This window comes from Ambystoma mexicanum, chromosome 7p, assembly GCF_040938575.1.
Source record: "Ambystoma mexicanum isolate Mex_15411 chromosome 7p, UKY_AmexF1_1, whole genome shotgun sequence".
NCBI lineage: Eukaryota > Metazoa > Chordata > Amphibia > Caudata > Ambystomatidae > Ambystoma > Ambystoma mexicanum.
In genome coordinates this window covers 726,782,490-726,801,885 of record NC_090939.1, presented here as the reverse complement: position 1 = coordinate 726,801,885, position 19,396 = coordinate 726,782,490, and the positions used below count along the sequence as shown (strand labels likewise).

Genomic DNA, 19,396 nt, shown 5'->3' with positions numbered 1-19,396 from the left:
GAAACACCCTATGCTTAACCACATCCACCTGTGTATGGATTTTCTTTCCTGAAATGGCACAGATATGTTTGAGAAAGTTTGCAGCTTCACTGCTGCTCCATTAGCACCACCCTCTTTTGATCCACAACGTGGACCATGCTTTCATCAAGATGGGTCCCTATTTTGATTCTGTAGTCTATGGATAATGCAAGCACCGCTGCTGCTGAAACTGCCACTCTGCAGTAACAATCTACGGAATGTTAAGGCAAAAAGAACACATGCTTTCTGCTATGTGGTTGATCATGTACCTGCACTGGCTCTGGCATGCAGCATTTCTCACACGATCTCTGGGTGCCCCCCTCGACTGGTCAACCTCCCACTCCCGGACATCTCTGGTCCCAGACTCACTACATTTAACTAAATATATGATTTGTCAACTGCATATTTTGCAAAGTCAGCGTTCTCCCATAGAAGTCGCATTTTTATGGGGGAAATTCCTCTTGGGAATGGAGGTCACACCCAGCTAGTATACACTGGTAATTGTACATGCTCACAAACCATGGGTTCACACACTTCACAGGTCCTCATCTCTTGAAGGGACAGGCACAGGGATGGAATCCATGCGACAGCCCTGTGCCATACGAGTGCAGTGTAATTGGTTAAGCCAGATCCTGTATTCTGTGTCTTTTCCCTTGTTTCCACTTGAATTGGTGGTATTTTAGTGTTTTTAAATATAATCTTTTGAGCAAAGACTGTATTTGCAGACTGTTTCTTAGCTGTTATTTTTATTTTGGTGAATACCAAACTATTGTTTGAAAGCTTCTGCTAAACATCTCAAGAAAGTATAGGTTGCCGTGCCCCAAGCTACCATCATAGAGTTGATTTATCTCATTTTACCTGTTTAAATTGTATGACTGAAACACCTCTGACCTGAATTATGGCACACATTTTGACATACCACAGAGGCCTTTGTGACCCATGGTACTTTCTTTTCTGCCAAAAAGTAGGAATGCAGGACAGGAAGGGAAATAAAGTTAAGCATCTCCATAGAAGAAATAAAACGCAGATCTATTTCTCCTCCGAATTGTTAAACAACACAGTAAAGTAAATGTGTCTCTCAAAGCAAACAAACACAATGGCACAGAGGCGGGGTAAGAGAAGGTAAAAACCTGTCACACAACTGACTTCAGTAGCTTGCACTTGCAAAATCTAAACGACAACCCCAAAGTGCAATGGCTGATGCTGCCCATCCCTTGTTACGATGCGGGCTGCCAATGCCTGCATGAAATGAGTGTGGCTACAGTGGGCACATGGCAAAAGAACTAGATTTTTTTTCATATCTTGTCCCCAAACCTATCCTACTCTTTTCATACTCCATTGAATTAGTTTTGACGCGTGGATGATGCTTAAGGATCACGCATGAGTCAGAAAAGACAAATACAAACTCTAAATATTTGCCCTTCCCCGCTTGCTGTGGCACATATTGATTGGTACTGAGCACTTTCTCTGTGAGCTTGCCATTTCTATTGGTTTGGAGATAGGTGCACCCAGTTCTGCTTTTTTGGGGTGAGGCTTGATCAGGTCTTGACTCGCAATTTGAGCTGCTGAAAAACAGCTGTCCTGTGGGCTGCAACTGGGAAATTGCCAGTGTGTATGACTTACAATGAGAGCCAATGTACACAACAGCTCAAGTTGAACCTGGTTGTTCACTGCCTTGATGCTGCAGGCCTGTGCAACCAAAACAATAGTACATTGTTGTGACAGGCCATAAGCATGTTTCCATAGTGTCCGTCGGTACCTGCAGAACTAGTGCTCTGTCCAGTATAAAGATTACCTGAACGGTGACTCCGTCATGCCTGCGCCACCTCAGTACCAGCAGAACCTGGCACTAAAAGAAGGACCTGTGACTTATGCAGCAACATCAGGATCCCAGGTTGCCTGGGGGAAAAGGTGGCTTTGGATATATGCAGTAAAAACGCCACTATACACATCATAAATGTGTAAAATCGTGGATATATACAAGAGCTAGCGCACGTAGCTACAAGTTATGGGTTTTGGACTGCACCATTTTTTTCCACATCTATATGGATTAAGAATTGGATCATCAAACTGATAGCACTCGACCAAGGCTTGATGCACTATAGCTAACACCATTGCTTTGCCTTAAAATTAAGCAAGAGATAAATACCTGTCTGTCTTGGCCCTTCAATCGAAACTGATCTTTATATTATGGCCCTGTCAAAAATAGTTTCAGCTCCACTCTAATGTTAAAAGGGCATTGTTTTCCAGCTGCCATGACTACTTGGTGGAAAACATTCCTGTTGTTCATACCTACTCATCATATGCTTTCATGGATGAATTTCAACAAGTAGGGGTTTATTCTGCAGAATCACACACACACTTCAGGTACATACGTACCAATGGTGCAGCCAACCTCGCCCAGCTGAAAATACACGGGGGCTGGGTGGCCTTTGATGGCAGAAAAATTACACTGGGTGCCTGTTTAGAAGATGCCCCAGCCCATGCAGTGTGGGTGCTAGTGGGGCAACTGGCATAGCAGGCTGCCCCTCTGGCCGCCTGCCTCAAGCTTGCCTCCCCACGCCTGAGGGGGGCAGAAGGGGTGTGCCCCCACGGTCCGGCTGGAACCAGCTGGCCCTGGGGAGGTCCTGGGTGGGAAGAGCTAATCCTCTTTTCAGTCCAGGCACCAGGTCCATTGGTGACCATTGCCCCATTATTTTCTGAGTGGTCATCATTGGTGTGGCACCTCTTGAGGCAGGTAAAAGAGTGCATTTGGATGTAGGAGTACTTTGATTTGTTTTCACTATTATCATTGGAGACAGCAGGTCCAAATATTACACCACTTGGATCTAAACCTATTTTTTCTGTGGCTAGAGAACAGGAAAGTATAGGGTGTGTGTCATAATATAACACGTTGTTTTTTATCATCACATTTCATGTTTTGATTTATATCACGGATATTGGTTGCAATTTTTACAGGTCTGGGGGGACAACCACCAGACAAACAGTGATCTTCACAATCTGCTTGTGCAACCAAATATAGAATGGTCTTACTTCAATTGAGACTTGTGTTTTGTGGTTGTTTGTTTTTTCACTTTGTTTTTTTTCATTATATTTGCCTCTTCTTGGTACTCCATCTGTCTTGTCTAACCCCCGTCTGTTCTGAAAACCCATGGCACAGCGACACCCTCTATCCTATGATTTATAGCCAAATATTACATTAACAAAGGAGGATGATAAAAAGAGACAGAAGAGGTATAGAGCGGTGGAGACAATTAGTAACAGGACCAAGGTTGTCTTGTTATTGGCAGCAATAATAATGCAGAGGTTCCATGAGCAGGGTCCGGCACTATGGAAGTGCAGGGACACAATTGTGGAGGAACAAAGTCGCTATGGTACCATGGCTGGATTGACTGAGACAGGGAATTCAGGTCCAAGATGGCGCAAATACCCAATATGACCTGGGATCAAAAGGAAATGGAGGGTTGGGTAGCTTACATGCGGGTAAGAGAGAGGTCCAGCCAGCCGAGCGGTGAGGAGGGAAAAAGTCCCCGGTGGTCATGGAAGGGTAGGTTTGGTGAAGGGAGGAGAGAGAGTTGGCCGCCCTTTCCGCAGGGCAAGCATTGCTGCCAGGGAATTTGGCGCAATATAAATATATAATTAAATAAAATAAATAAAAGAATGGGTAACAGGGTGTCGGTAGGGGGTACATGGGTGGGGGTGGGGGCAGTGGCTCCTGCAGGAGATTTAATGGGGGCCACTGCTGCTTCAGACAGGATTTAATGTTTGTTCTCATATGCGAGAAATGTAAAGTGTCACACCCAGCCACAGCGTGCAACAGTGCCCCGGCAGCGCAGCAAGGAAGGGGGCAGAATAGAGGAGCACAACAAGGGGGGCTTGAGAAGGGCCACTCTCTGGTGAACAGGACGGACTGCATGGATGGTTAAAGCATTACCCCAGGGACAAAGAATGGGACTTGTTGTATAAGGGATTTAGGGATGGGTTCTGAATTCCATATGGTAGACCCCAGACAACAAAATTGGCACAGAACTTGCCATCGGCTGACAAAATACCCAAAGTGGTAACTGAGAAAATAAAGGGGGAGTATGGGGAGAATAATGGGTCGGTTCGCAACACCACCCCTCCCCAATTTCATAGTTTTCCCACTGGGTGTGGTTCTAAAAAGAGAATAACAAGTTACTTACCAACTTTAACGTTCTTTCGACTGGATGTTCCTCCCACGTATTCCTCATCTTATGATAACTCGTTGTCTCCAGCTTCGCGCGAGGTCGTGGCGTCGATTGTTCCTCGACGGACTCCGTACTCTGTCGACATCACCAATGGTATAAATAGCTTGAGCCGCGCCCGTTGCTTCAGTTCTGTTTTTTCGATGAAACATATAGGAGTAACACCCAGGCGTGCCCCATAACTGATGCACTCATCGTGAGAGGAAAGTGTAAGAAAACGTAAACTGTACTGTGGGGTAGGATGGGAGGGTCGATGAGAAATACGTGGGAGGAACATCCAGTCGAAAGAACGTTACAGTTGTTAAGTAACTTGTTCTTCGAATGGATTGTGTCCTCCCATGTATTCCTCATCTTATGATAGACTCCCATGCAGTAACAATTTTGGAGGCGGGAGTACTAGTTTTAGTTTTCGTGAACAGAATGCAGAACTGCCTTCGCAAATAATACCTCATTGGAGGAGGCAGTATCCAAGCAGTAATGCTTGACAAAAGTATGCATTGTTTTCCAAGTTGCAGCTGCACATATATCTACTGCTGGGACTCTCCTCTTTAGAGCCGCAGAAGTAGCCATTCCCCTTGTAGAATGGGCACGAAGCCCATCTGGTGGGTCTTTTCCCGCTAATCTGTAGCATTCAATTATGGCTAAGATGATCCAGCGGGATATGGTCTGTTTTGTTACAGATAAGCCTAGTTTATGACCAGTATAACCCACAAATAGTTGGTCATCTTGTCGCAATTTAGACATCCTTGAGATGTAAAAACTAAGAGCCCTCTTGGGATCTAGTCTGTGCAGTCTCTCCTCTTCCTTGCCCAAATGAGGAGGAGGATAAAAAGTACTATTTTTTTGTGACAAATGGAAGTCCGAAACTACCTTTGGTAAGAATGAAGGTTTAAACTTTAAGGACTACCTTATCCTTATAAAAAATAGAATATGGTGGTCTGCATGAGAGAGCCTGAAGTTCACTAACCCTGTGGGCTGATGATAGGGCCACAAGAAGGACAGTTTTTAGTGTTAAAAGCCTCAATGGACATGAGTGCAGAGGCTCAAAAGGTATGCAAGTCAAGAATTTTAATACTAAATTTAAGTCCCAAGTTGGGACATGAAAAGGTATTGGAGGGTATACGTTAGTAAGTCCTTTTAAGAACTGAATTATTAGTGGTATTTTTAAATATGAAACCTCTTCCGAGGTGCGCTTGAAAATGGACAGCGCAGCAAGGTATCCTTTGATTGTTCCTATCTGGAGCCCCAGATTGGCTAGATGTAATAGAAAAGAGAGCACTACTGGAGTGCCACATTGAAAAGGGTCCACATCCTTATCTTTGCACCAGTTACTAAACCTGTTCCAGCGACATCGATACAAAGATTTTGTTGCCGGCCTTCTGGCCGAAAGCAAGACTTCCATTACATCATCCGGAAGATCCCAATCTTGTATCTCAACCTCTCAGAAACCATGCGTGAAGGTTGAGTGTCTTGACTTCTGGATGGAGAACCCGACCTTCCTCTTGCGAGAGAAGATCCTCTCTTTGCGGAAGACGTATTGGAGGGCAGATGGACATGTCTAGAAGGTCAAAGTACCATGTCCTCCTGGCCCAATCCGGGGCAATTAGGATCATGGTTTTCCTGAACTTTCTCAACCTCCTGATTACTTGAGGAATCACGGGGCCTGGGGGAAACGCATACAGCAGCGGAAACTTCCACTTCACTACGAATGCGTCTCCCAGAGCTCCTCTTTGAGGAAATTCCCTTGAGCACTACTGATCGCACTTCCGGTTGATCGCGGTGGCGAACAGATCCACTTGAGGGGTTCCCCAAAGGGCAAAGATCTTCAGAAAGACTTCCTGAGCCAACTCCCACTCGTGGGAGACTGTACTCTGCCTGCTCAGAGCATCTACCGCCGTGTTCTTCTCTCTGGCTAGGTTAATTGCCGATAGAGAGATTCCTTGTTTCATTGCCCAGAACCGGAGCTGCATTGCCTCTCTGCACAGTGGTAGTGACCCTACACCTCCTCTCTTGTTGAGGTAGTACATTGCCACTGTATTGTCCGTCATTATCAGGACATTCTTTCCCTGTACAGAGGGCAGAAAGGCCTTCAGCGCTAGTCTGATTGCCCTCAGCTCCAAAAGGTTGATGTGTAGTTTGGACTCCGATGGAGACCAACGACCGTTGATTGTCAGATCGTTGGTGTGTGCTCCCCATCCTGTGAGTGAGGCATCCGTCACTACTGTTATCTCCGGCCATGGTTGCCAAAAAGACCCTCCCTTGAGAATGTTGTCGTTGCAAGCCCACCATAGAAGATCCTGAGCAACTGCGCTCGTGACTTGCAGAAGATCCGACATATTCCCTGAGAACTGGGACCACTGAGTTCTGAGTTCCCATTGAAGGGATCTCATTCTCAACCTGGCCTCTGGTACTAGGAAAATGCAGGATGCCATGAGGCCGAGCAACCTGAGGAAAACGAAGGCCGGTAGACGTTGGGCATTCTGGAATTTTGTTACCATCTGCTGGATGTGGAGAGCTCTCACTTTGGGAGGCGAGGCTTTTCCCGAGGAAGTGTCCAAGACTGCTCCGATAAACTGGAGCTTCTGGGATGGTATCATGTGGGACTTCTTCAAATTGAGGGAGAAGCCCAATTTGTGGAGGAAGTGGCAGGTGATCGAAAGATGTTCGTGAGCTTGTTCTGGAGAACTTGCTCTGATCAACCAATCGTCCAGGTAGGAATATATGTGAATACCTCCTCTCCTGAGACTCGCTGCCACAACCGCCAACAGTTTGGTGAAAACCCTCGGGGCGGAGGTCAACCCGAAAGGCAGAACTCGAAACTGATCATGAGAATTGCTAATCGCGAACCTCAGGTGCTTTCTGTGCTTTGGATGGATTGGCACAGGAAAGTAAGCATCCTGAAGGTCCAATGATACCAACCAATGTTGGAGTTGGAGAGCCTGAAGGATCTGAGAAAGGGTCACCATCTTGAACTTGTCCTTCCTGAGGAACTCGTTCAAGTTTCTCAAGTCCAAGATGGGTCTCAGTCCTCTGTCCTTTTTTGGAATGAGAAAATATGGGGAGTACCAACCCCTGTTCCTCTCCGCTACAGGTACAAGTTCTACGGCACCTTTCTCTAGCAGGGTTAAAATTTCTTGCAACAGGAGCAGATCTGGAATTTTGACGTAGTTGTCTCCCGGTGGATGATTCGGAGGCCTTTTTAGGAAGGGGAGACAGTAACCTTGGGCTACTGTTTCCAGTGCCCAAGCATCTGAGGTAATGCCCCGCCATTCCTTCAGATGCTGAGAAATCCTGCCTCCCACGGGTGTTTTGTGTAACAAGGTCTCAGGGGGATTTGGAGGCGGCTGCAGGAGTGGCTGGGGGTCCAGATGCCGCTCCTGAGGCTGATTTTGCACCTCTTCCTCGTGCTTCAAGAGGGAAGTTCCTTTTGCCCCTTTGAGAAGCCTGTCCTCTTCCTCTACCAAAAGAGGAGTAGTATCGAAAAGAACGACCCCTCCAGGAAGATGAGCCAGAATAGGGTTTTAGAGGCTGGCTCATAGAGGCGCTAAGCGATTTAGCTGCCGCTTTCGAGGTCTGAAGTTTTTCTAGGCTTTCCTCAGCCTTGCTGCCAAACAGCCTCGAGCCATCAAAGGGCATGTTAAGGAGTCTGGCTTGCACATCTGGCGCAAACCCCAACTTCCTCAACCACACAAATCTGCGTAGCACAACGCTTGCAGCCATGGACCTGCTGATACTATCAGCAGTATCCAGTCCAGACTGGAGACATTCCCCCATTGCCTCCTTCCCGTCTTTGACTATATTCAGGAAGCCTTCCCTTTCCTCGCCTTCCGGAATACGATCAGCTGCCACCGAAATACAGTCCCACAGGGTATGGGTAAACCTGGCTAGGGTACAGGTGACATTTGTCGATTTAAGGGCCATACTGCCTGACGTGAAAACTTTACGTGCCCAGGCATCAACTTTTGTATCCTCTCTATCTGGAGGGATAGTGGGATATGCAGTTTGCTTTGATGTGGATGCTGCCTGAATGACTAGACTTTCTGGAGTCGGATGCTTGTTTAAGTATTCGGGATCCGTACCAGCTGGTCTATATTTCTTGGGGAAATTACTATCTGCAGCAGCAATGCTCTCCGGCTTTTCCTAGTTTTTCTCCACCGTTCTCTGAAGAGCCCTGTGAAAGGGGAGAACTGGATCTTTTTGAGGACCTCTGACAATTATATCCGTCATGTCATCCTGTTCAAAAACGGGTGAAGTGTTACCCCAACCCATATATTCTATTACTCTGGTCATAAGACCCCTGTACCCAGCATCTGCATGCTCTGCAGGATCAGGTCTGACAAACTCTAATTCTGGGGAGGTGTCAATTCCACTGGTAGAATGTAGAGTATCACTCAGGTCTCTCATTCTAGATTCCTGGTCAATAAGTTCCTCAGGAACTTGCTTTGTGCCATAAGAAACTCCAAAAGGAGTAACTTCGTCTTCTTCTGAGCCAGATACCTCATAAATTGAGGACATGGACTTAAAAAAGTCTGACCTGGGCAAAGGAGTGAATCGCCTTTCTTCTTCTACCATACGCGTCGAAGGGATTGATAAATCCTTCAAAGTTGTCGAAGGAGTCTTCGATGACTTTGATGCGGGCGTCAAGGATGTTTTTGGTTTTGGTGCCTAAACGGTCGACGCCGATGGCGTCGATGAAGTCGTCGAAGCCTTCGACGACTTGTGTTTTTTGTATGCCACCGGGGAAGTGCTCGACTCTCGAAGAGTCTTCGACGGCTTGGCGTCGACTCAAGTTTTTTTAGTATCCTCGACACTACTGGTTTTTACCATTGTAGTCTTGGACTTCCCTTTGTCGTCCAATGGAGCGACCTTAGGGGTATGGCTTTTTCGAGGTTCTTTCGAGGGGGTCGGGCCGCGTTCTCGAAAACCTCCATCATCTTTTTACGGAATTCTTCCCATTTACTGGGAGAATCCGATTTTGTGTGACATCGAATTTCTTCGGTCGACTCTGAAGAAGAAGATGATGAGGGAGATCTATGTCTCCTCTTCATTTTTTTTTGACGATGATGAAGAGTGTCTCGATCCACTCCTAGATCGAGATCTCTTGGAGTGCCTATGACGATCCGATTCCTTCGAATCAGTCGCTTTCTCATGTTTTTTAGACATAGCCTTCTTAGAGGCTTCCCTCCCCACTGACAGTTTAACTCTCTTCTCACGAAGAGCTTTCTCGGTCATGGATTGGCAGGAACCGCAGTCGTCGGTTCGGTGACTGGAACCGAGACACCAGAGACAAACCCGGTGGGGATCCGTGATCGAAATTTTTGATCCACAATCTACACACTTCTTGAACCCAGTCTTGGGTGTCGAAGGAGTCCAAGATGACAACATTTTCTTCACAGAAAATCTGAAGTGCGCCCTTCTCGATAGCGAAGTGACCGGAAAAACAGAACTGAAGCAACGGCGCGGCTCGAGCAATTTATACCATCGGTGACGTCGACAGAGTACGGAGTCCGTCGAGGGACAATCGATGCCACGACCTCGAGCGAAGCTGGAGACAACGAGTTATCATAAAATGAGGAACACGTGGGAGGACACAATCCATTCGAAAGGGGAAAATAGAGGTTTATCCACCATTTATCTTACCTAAAGGGAGAGTTAGTCAATGATTGGTTAGATCCCAACTACTGCTCGGTGACCCTTGCCTCTTTCGAAATGGCTATGGATCTCGTGATGGAGGCAGGCAAGGAGGCACTTTTGGCAAGTGTGGGCATTGAGTCAGCATTTACACTACTGGCGGTTCACCCTGAGAGCTTCCACCTATTGACACAGGGAAGGGTACATTTAGGTTACCTAAAGAAAAGGTGGATGGTCCGATTGAGAAAATTGACATCAACTTAGCAAAGGACAGGACAATGCTTGAAAAAGTTCAGCAACTACTTGGGAAGCTCAAATTCGCAGCCAGAGTAGTACCAGCAGGCAGAGCATTTGCCAGAAGGTTGTTAAGAGCCACAGCAGACATGGCACGCAAGCATCACCACGTCAGGTAGAGTGCCCCTCTCAAGAACGATCTGTGCATGTGGTGCAGCTTCCTACAGGCGTTCAACGGGATTAGATTGTGGTGGACTCTGCGGGTGACCAGCAAAGAGTTACAGTTGTACTCTGACGCTGCAGGAAGGAAGGTTTCAGGGTTATCTTGGGCTCACAGTGGTTCACGCAGAAGTGGCCTACACAGTGGCAGAAAAAGGGGAGATTCGGTAACATCATGACAGTAGAACTATTCCCAATTGTAATAGCCCTCCTGCTGTGGCCAGGTAAATTGTGCAACTGGAAGGTCCGCTTTTGTTCGGACAACATGTCTGCCATTCAGGCCATTAATCTGAAATCTGCCTCATGCCCAGTGGTACTGGGACTGTTCAGAAAGTTGGTGGAGGTTTGTCTGTACCAGAACATTGAGTTTAGGGCGTGCCATGTACCAGGTACTGTTAATATTGCAGCTGGCGCTCTCTCTGATTTTCAGTGGGAAATGTTTCGGATGCCCATCCACAGGCACAACAGGGGATGGAGTTCACAACGGAAATGTTGGCAACTGGTCTCGTGGACCCGACACTCGGGGAGCCCCTGCTCACAACAGGAGTCTGGTCCAGATACCAGAAAGGCTACAATAAGTTTGTGAGTGTGTCACAGGAGATGGGATGCACAGAGATAGTGCTGGAGGAACAAGTAGAGACATTTCTCGTGTGGGCTAACAAGGAAGAGAGAACAAGGAGCTGGGTGTCAGGGCACTTGACGGCAATAGCCTTCTACACTAAATTAAGGGGAGCAGGTGACCCCACTAAGGGCTGCACGGTGTGTGCCAGCCTGAAAGGTTGGGGAAAGTTAGAAGGACCCCAGAAGGAGGGTCGCAAACCCATGGATTATAAGGTACTAGTAAAACTACCGGGTGCAATACAGGGGGCTTGTTTAAACGGTTTTGAAGTGACACTTTTTAGGGTCGTCTTTGCAGTGGCGTTTTTTGGGGCACTACGAGTGAGTGAACTGGTCGCAACTGGTAAGAATGATAAATCAGGAAGGGAACTGAGAACAGTGGATGTGACTTTCACAAAGATGAGTGCAAGGATAAGATTAAGGAAGTCAAAAACAGATTAGGAAGGGAGAGGGATCCGTATAGAGTTATACGGGGCTGCAGACCAGGAGAGTTGCTCCACCTGGTTGCTTTCATGTGACATGTTGGCTAGGCCACCGGGGGGAGAATACCTGCTAGTACACAAGGATGGTTCCCCATTAACGCTGTTTCAGTTCTGCAGATGGTTGGCAGCAGCATTAAATAAAGTGGGATGTGAAAGGGGTGGTTGGTCCTCGCATGGGCTCAGAAAAGGGGCAGCCACCACAGCTTTCCAGTAGTGTGGTTTCCAGCACGTGTTGGGGTGGGGGTGTTTTTAGGAGGGAGGAAAGAAGGCTTTAAGAAATGTGGGGCAGGTGCATGGACAGGTACATGGGTGGCGGTTGAAGTATAAAATGGAGGAAAAATGTATGGTTTTGTTTGTTTTGAGACCAGCAGGTCACACAGTGTGGATCACTGGTAACTCCATCACGCAAACGGAGAGGCAAGCATGGGTGTGGCCAAAAAGATGGGTCCATTTATGGCATACATTGCTTCCGTGTGTGTGCAGGCAGCTGGAAAGGTTTGGAGCACCTAATATGCTTATTGTGCACCTCGGAGGGAATGACCTCGCACACCTGGGTAGAGGTCGGTTATTGAAGGACATGCAGGAGGGCATCAAAATATTAGGGTGCATGCTCCCGAAATCTGAGATTGTGTGGTCTGAGGTGCTACCAAGAAGTGTGTGGCAAGGAGCAGGATCAAACACGACCATGGAAAAGTCTAGGAGATGCCTGAAGAAAAGCATGGAGAGCTTTATGAAGCAGGAAGGACTGGGTTTCGCCCGTCACCGGTTGTTGTGCGAGAGGGCCCAGTGTATTTTTCAAAGGACGGGGTTCACCTGTCTGACGAGGATACAGATCTTTTTAACTTGGGTATGCGCTGAGTGCTGGCTAAAGGAGGATACTCGTAAAGGGAGATGGTGAGCATGATATGATGAAAGTAGGGATTCGCTCGTGGGAGCATTGGGGGGCCACCCCAAAGCATGGAGGAGTTACAAGGGCGGTCCTAGAGAAGGAGGCATGCTGCGGTCCTGCCGTGAGCTCTACCCGCTGGCTGCATGAGCCAGGATGGGGTGAGATGGGCACTGACACCACTAGAGACAGTTGGGACTTCTCAACAACTGATTGCAGTGGCCTGCTTCTCTCCATTGAAATAATATAGGTGTGACTGGACTGGCAGTCGGATACCAGGGCGGGCCATTCTCGCAAGAACAGAAACTGAAGTGAGGAGAGCTCTCCGGTTTTAAAATTAACTATATAAACACAGGAATGGCAAAGCCACCCAGAAAAGTATTTGTAGGCCAGCCATACTTGTGGCCTGAGCAGGGCTAGGACCGCCCGTTAGGATGACTCCAATAAAGTTGATTGTTGTGTTTTCCCCCAAATAATTGTGTTCGTCAACACTATTTGAGGTAATAATGTGTATTTTGATGTATTCCAATGGTTAAGGGGCTGCAGTAGGGGCTAGCCCTGCTATGCATGGTCAGACTTGCACGTGGTGCCTGCAGCAGGGAGCTGAAATACAACACCTGCCTTTTAAGAATTCCAAAAAGCAGGGCTTCTGCATTAAAGCCACTGGTTTTCTGAGATGCTTTGCCTCCACCTTCTTCCTATGCTCCCACGCCAACCTAAGGAGAACCCGAACCTGCCCAACAGTGCCTAGGAATGTAGCTGCTATTTTTATCTGTGTAAAGGGGCACCCGATCCGTGTGCGGGAGACCGCGCCAGGGCTTGTAAATTAGATGTTCAGTGCATACTTCACCTTAAGCTGCTGCTGGAGCTCGCTGTTCAGTCTTGCGAGCACAGCGTTGGCCTCTTTGTTTTTACCAATTGCCGTCTGAATGGCTCTCTTCTGCTTCGAGGGCTGCCTGCAAGGGAAAGATAGACAAATAAAAGTAAAAACCCATTCAATAAGAGATAGAAGTGTAATATAAATAATTGGTACGTCGTACCACTAGTTATTTTAATTGTTACAGAGTGTACCTTTAATTCAAAGGCTCAACAAATATGTCCTTGACCCTTTGTCTTTCTTCTGAGCCAAATGTAGAATCGGAAAATGTCCAACTCAAAGAGCTCATAAAACACCAGTTAGCTTGCAAATCTGTGACAGTGTACCACAAAGCGCCCATTTAAAAATGTGTTTATATCCATGATGTCTACTATCTTATTATGCAAAACAATAAAGTTGCTTTAAGTCACCTATCAAATGTTTTCAACATCATGAATAACAACGTGCTGGAAGTTTGTGAGAAAGAATCTGCATATCTATCTTTGTTTATTACACAACTTCTATTATTACATGTCTGAAATCACTGAAAGTACCGTGAGGTTAACTAGATTTTTCAGGTTGGCATTATCTTGCATTCTGGGACTTACAGTTTACCATTCAGGATGTGAAAATTAAAGCCACAATGATATTATTTTGGCTTAACATGTTGCTGTAGTGATATACATGCTGCCATATTACTTTATTATGCAATTTGTTTTTTGTAAGTAAACTCTATAAGACATAATAACTGTATAGACCTTGACATCCAACTATTTGAGTCAAGGTTTGTGATCCTGGTAAATCAGGCCCCCCTTCGATTCACCCCACCCTCCCAGCCATCTGTCCGACCATCGCACACCCTCCTTTTTGGATGCAGCCAGAGTACCACTAGTTCCTTTTTTCCACTTCCACCCCTGCATTCAATGCAGGGAGTACTTACAACGGACCCAGTCCCCACAGATCTAACTTACTAGTTGGGCGCAGGCATATGTAACACCCTAGTCAAGAAAAGTAGCCGCAACCATCAGCAAGGTATCCAAAGGTAGAACTGATCTGCCCAAGTTGACCTTGGGGCCCTGTGGATGCATGAAAGGAACGCTTACCCCTCCCCCACTGGTCTCTTAATAGGCTAGACCATGCCTCTATGGCCAGCCACTTCATATGTTGCTTAGGAATGTAAATACTCGTCTCTCATATAAAAAATAATATTTCATTTTGGAATATGTAAACCTCTCATTTACAATACACGAGTTGTAACACCGGCTTTGCATTGTGTCATGTCATAATCTGCTTGTGCTCCTGAAGCTCTTTAGAAATCAATACTGGGGGGTGCTGACACACAGTGGGTACATATATAATTAAGCAGAGCCAAAAAAGAACAAGCACTTGCAGAGGCAGTGTTAGACTTTCCCAAATTTACACAGTAAGATTTGTCTTTAAGACCCTATATGTAAAAAAAAAAAAAAAGCTAACTCTCTACATTTCAAAAAAGAGACATAATGGTTTTGCCAGCTCTTCATATTGTAGATTTTTCCTTAAAGATAATTCGGAATGCTTCCACATCATAATGTCTGTCAAATTGCCAAGCTCCATGTTTTTTCCGGAGCCTTATTGGCATTTTACCATTTCTGACCTGCACCCATTATGCATACTCCAGAAATCAGCCAGGTCTCATTTGCTTACTCATGAATCCCTGTTGTACGATTGGACACTGCTGGTTTCTTCTTGTAAACAATGTTAGATTTTCACTTAAAATGGATTAGAAAGGGAGTTGACTGGATTGACATGGTGGTGAGAAAACACACAATCCCACTGCATTTGACATTTTTTATAGAAACAGGTCCATCTATATAATTTTATGTTATTGGGTTTGTATACCATGCACTGTTGTCATATGCATGGGCTCTTGGCGCTATATACCAACTTGTTGTACTTTGAAAATTCTTGATCAGTACGCGTAATTGATGAGAAATATCACTAAGAAAGCTTTTTGTAAAGCGCCATGGAAACATTTACTCAAGGGGTCCTTAAATGTTTACTTCTGGATGGCCGAATGTAGCTTAAAAGCTTTCTGTCATCAGCTAGATTCTGCAGGGCCAGTCCAGCAGGTCATTTCAGAGCTTGCAAAAGTGCCTCACCCACTCACAAAGTCGAGGAGATTTTATGAAGGTTGAGTGTCATTTTCATGATACTCGACCTTGCTGGTGAGTACAGGTATGTTAAAAATTTTTATTTTACATTTATGGCAAACAAACTTTGTTTGCAGTAAATAGCAAAAAGAAAATGTTTCACTCTGTGTGGCTGGCCTCTGAGTGGCAGCATTGTGCTAACATATGAAGTGTGCTCATAGTGACATGCAGCATATCACAGAAAGCACTTGTAAATTTTCTTTCGCCAACATCTATATGGCAAGTGAACTCCTCTTAAGACGAATATGAAAACTAAGGAACTCTACTTGCAGGACTTGTGGTATTTTTAAGAATTTGCAAGGACTGCTTTTGCCTTGCAAATTATTTTGTAAAAACTAAGAAAAAAGTCCCTTTGAGGTGCACTCATTGCCTCTAATGCTCCAATGGTAATGTTTGTATTACATATTATTAACAATGTAACATTGTTTAATAAACAATGTGTTTCATAGAAATAGGATGAAAACAGTATCTAGTGTATGTTACCGAAGAGTACTAAATGCCAACTGTAAACCAGGTGTTTCATTCATTAATAGTGTGGCAGCTGAACGTTATCGCACTCAAGGAAACTCACACTAAATAGAAACCTCATCAGAGACCTGTGACACACACTCACCGTCAGGTATGTCCTACCATTCCATACCATTCCAAGATGGCATTTGTGAAAATACTGATTTAGTTAAGATGCACTGGTCCAATGAAGAGCACTCTATGCATCACAGAGTCTATAGTTGCTGTGGAATGGGAGCCATGTTAATATATTCTTTAACCACATGGTAATGCAACACAAAAGTGGTAAACACATCAATGTATGAAGCAGAATGTAACAAAACACACTCTCAAAAGCAACATTCAACATTTGTCTCCTGAACCTAAACAGTTAAACTCACTTCTACAAAACGGCTGCAAATGCAACACAGCTTTCACCACGATGCTCTTGTTATGCAACACAGAATAGCTGATTAACACCAGGAGTCCCCTAAAATGGGTCTTCATGTTTTCTGGCAGACTGCTAAAGCTCTCTCAAAACAGACCTATTGTGTTAATTACACGTGTCAATGTTACAATGCTGATGGTATTTACTAAACAAATACAACTATGCAAACTTCAAATAAGATTAAGGTGAGATAAAACCAAGTGCCTTTCAAATTAATACACAGCGCAATCTGGTAAATTATTGCCAATGATTTAATAAAAGACAGCAAAGGCATTAGATCTTACCCATTTGTAATGTTAGTTTTTCATTCAACAGTTTGCGCCAATGTGTTTATGCTGTAGCTGTAAACCCATTAATGAAAAATACATACTGTAAAGCAAATAAATGAACAGTTGGCAAAGAGCCCCCTACCTTCATCAATGTGGGTGCCTCCAGGCTTATGCACCCTTACACACTGAATTGCAGATTAGTTACACTTACACATCACAAATCCAATATGGGGCAGTTCAGCAGTCTAGCCATTACTGCTAACCTGTACATATCAATCCTTTGTTCATTAATACAAGCTTAATAATATCATCACCTTTTTGTATAGTGCTCCATGCTGGATTGCTTCCGTTCCTAAGTGGTGTAATAATCCAATTCAGAAACAACAAACACATGGCTTGCATTCAGTAATTTGCTGTCTGATGGATTGTCCCCTGACAAGATTCCTCATTTTATGTATATTCCCCAGCTCTAGCTGTCTTCAAAAATCTTCAGCCACCGGGGGTGCAATGAGGTTCTGCACCGGGTCCCCTAAGCGTCACTTGCTCCATGACTGCTGAAGGGACACCATGCATGGTCTACATCGTGCATGCTGCTCTCTATGACCCCAGTTCTACCTTTCCCCCTTTTCTCAGCAGCTAAGGGAATGCAGAAACGGATATAACAAGCTGCATGAATGCGAGGAAGGCTGGGAGGGCGATGAGGAATCTGTGGGAGGATAATCCATCAGAGAGATCATTTGTTCTTCTAATGGATTGCTCCTCCCAGAAATTCCTCATCTTATTTGGATTTCCAAAGCAATGCAGAATCTGGTGGGAGAGGGGTAGGGTGAAAGTGAGCACCATCCACTAAACCAAGAAAATTTGAAGAACAACACAGACAAAAACAGGCCTGACAATGAGCCCAGGCAGTATTGGTTTTCTAAAGTGTGAAATGAAAAGAATCCTACATGGCAACCATCCAAGACTGGAAAATCTCCATGAAGCATAGAGTAGTCTGACATCGCTCTGAGGAATGCATCCTGAGACTGTTGCTACCTCCTTTCCTGCAATGTCGCAGCAATCGTAAATGCAAAGAACGATCCATCTAGACCAGTGGTCTTCGAACTGGGGGCCTGGTGCAGCTAGGTGAGCCTGAAGGATGTCCTGAGGTGGAGGCGTTAGTGTCTTTAAAAAGGGGATTAAGATGACTGTTTATAATATTGTTTTTAAAGGATTAAGCAACTGCTTTTAATAAATAATATAAGCAGTAGATAATCTGCTTATATTTTGAAGAGCCTGAACCCCCCCTGGACATCCTTTGGGTCCCTTAGAGGGGTGGGGAGCTGCAACCCCTAAGTGTGGTGGGGGGCAGAAACAATATTTTTACTAAAGGTGGGATGGGAGGAGGTATGAAACAATTTCAATACCACTGATCTAGCTAGACAAAGTCTTCTTCCTTGCCTACTCAGGCCCCAACAATGGAGATGGTCATGTGATATCTTTCCTGATGTTTGTTGTGTGAGGCACACAGAAACCATTCCTTTTTGGGACAGATGGTGAAAAATCTCCTCTAATTTGGAAGGGTTAGAGTTTTTACAAAAGGTCTCAAGAATTGTACAACCCATTCAAATAAGTTCAAGCATTTTATTGTCAATGATCACAACTGCTTTTAAACCGGACTGCAGTAGGTGGGGCCAGACTACTAGGAGTTCCTGGAGTAATCCACAATCTTCTGTCGGCTCCCCTCCACCCAAACACAGGCGTTTGTGCTTCCAAGTTGTAGAGCCGCTATTAGAACCAGGTAAACCCTACTGTCCAATATCAGGTTGGGCCAACAGTGATGTCCTAAAGGTGGTAGACTACTCTATCCAACTACCTTCTGGAATTACTAATAGCACCTTACTCTGCTCTTCCCCAAAACCTACAAACGTTGTGAAGTGTCTGATCACAATCTATCTCACACACTCCCTTTATTTCCACTACCTATTCTTTTCCTCCTACTCACATACTCTTAATCTCTCTCTCCCCTACTACTCCCTTCTCCTTTCTTACCACCTCACCTTCTCTCTCGCCTAATTTCCCCTCCAGTCTCCCTTACCTTTCTCTCTCTACTACATCCCTTTCTGTTCTTTCTCACCCACCCGCCTCCTCTCACATTCTCCCTCTTTCCTGCGTCCCTCTCTGGTCTTCCTTGCCCTTCTATCTACTCTCTCTCCCAGCACCCTCCCTCTCTCTTGCTTTCCTGTCTGCCCCTCCAATGTTTTACACGTTCTGCATGACCCTCTCTTTCCCTCCTGCTACTTCTCCCTCCCATAAACCAACCTCTACTTTTTACATCAAACTCCTCTCTATTTCCCCTTCGCTTCAACACACTTAGTCTCACTGTATAAACCCACTCTACACTTTCTCTCTTTCCTCTTTTTAACTCTCCTCTCCTCACCCCATCAACTATTACAATACAAACTCACAACAATCTCACAAATCCCTCACACTTGGTGCCACCCCTCTGACACTCATTACCTCACCTGTACTCAGTTCCACAATCTCCAACATGTCCCCAGCATTCTCTTCCATGTTCCCTCCTCCGCCTCGCCTCTCAGTCCATCAACTTCCCCCTGGACCTCACCCAAACACCTGTTGCCCACTTATGTCCTTTATACCCAGGCATTCCTGTTCACTTGTTTCCTACCCTTTCACATTGGTCCTTGCTCCCACCTGACCTCTTGGGGCAATCTCACTCCTCTATTTTCCCTGGGGCCAGGTTACAGGGTTGCAAATCTTTAAAACTCCCCTTTAGCCCTCTTTTCTCACAGCAGTTGTTGTGCTGTTGAAGCTATGTCCCATCTTTTCTGGCC

The 19,396-nt window shown here is 45.5% G+C and overlaps 1 protein-coding gene across 7 annotated transcripts in view; it reads right to left on the bottom strand.

Annotated features, from left to right (window-relative positions):
* REPS2 (RALBP1 associated Eps domain containing 2) overlaps positions 1-19,396 on the bottom strand; it is a 1,712,589-nt gene that overhangs the window by 93,220 nt on the left and 1,599,973 nt on the right. For all 7 annotated transcript variants that reach the window (XM_069636810.1, XM_069636815.1, XM_069636811.1 and 4 more), the window contains one exon: positions 13,165-13,270. In XM_069636810.1, the coding sequence (XP_069492911.1) occupies positions 13,165-13,270 (106 nt within the window). The remainder of the gene's footprint in view (positions 1-13,164; positions 13,271-19,396) is intronic.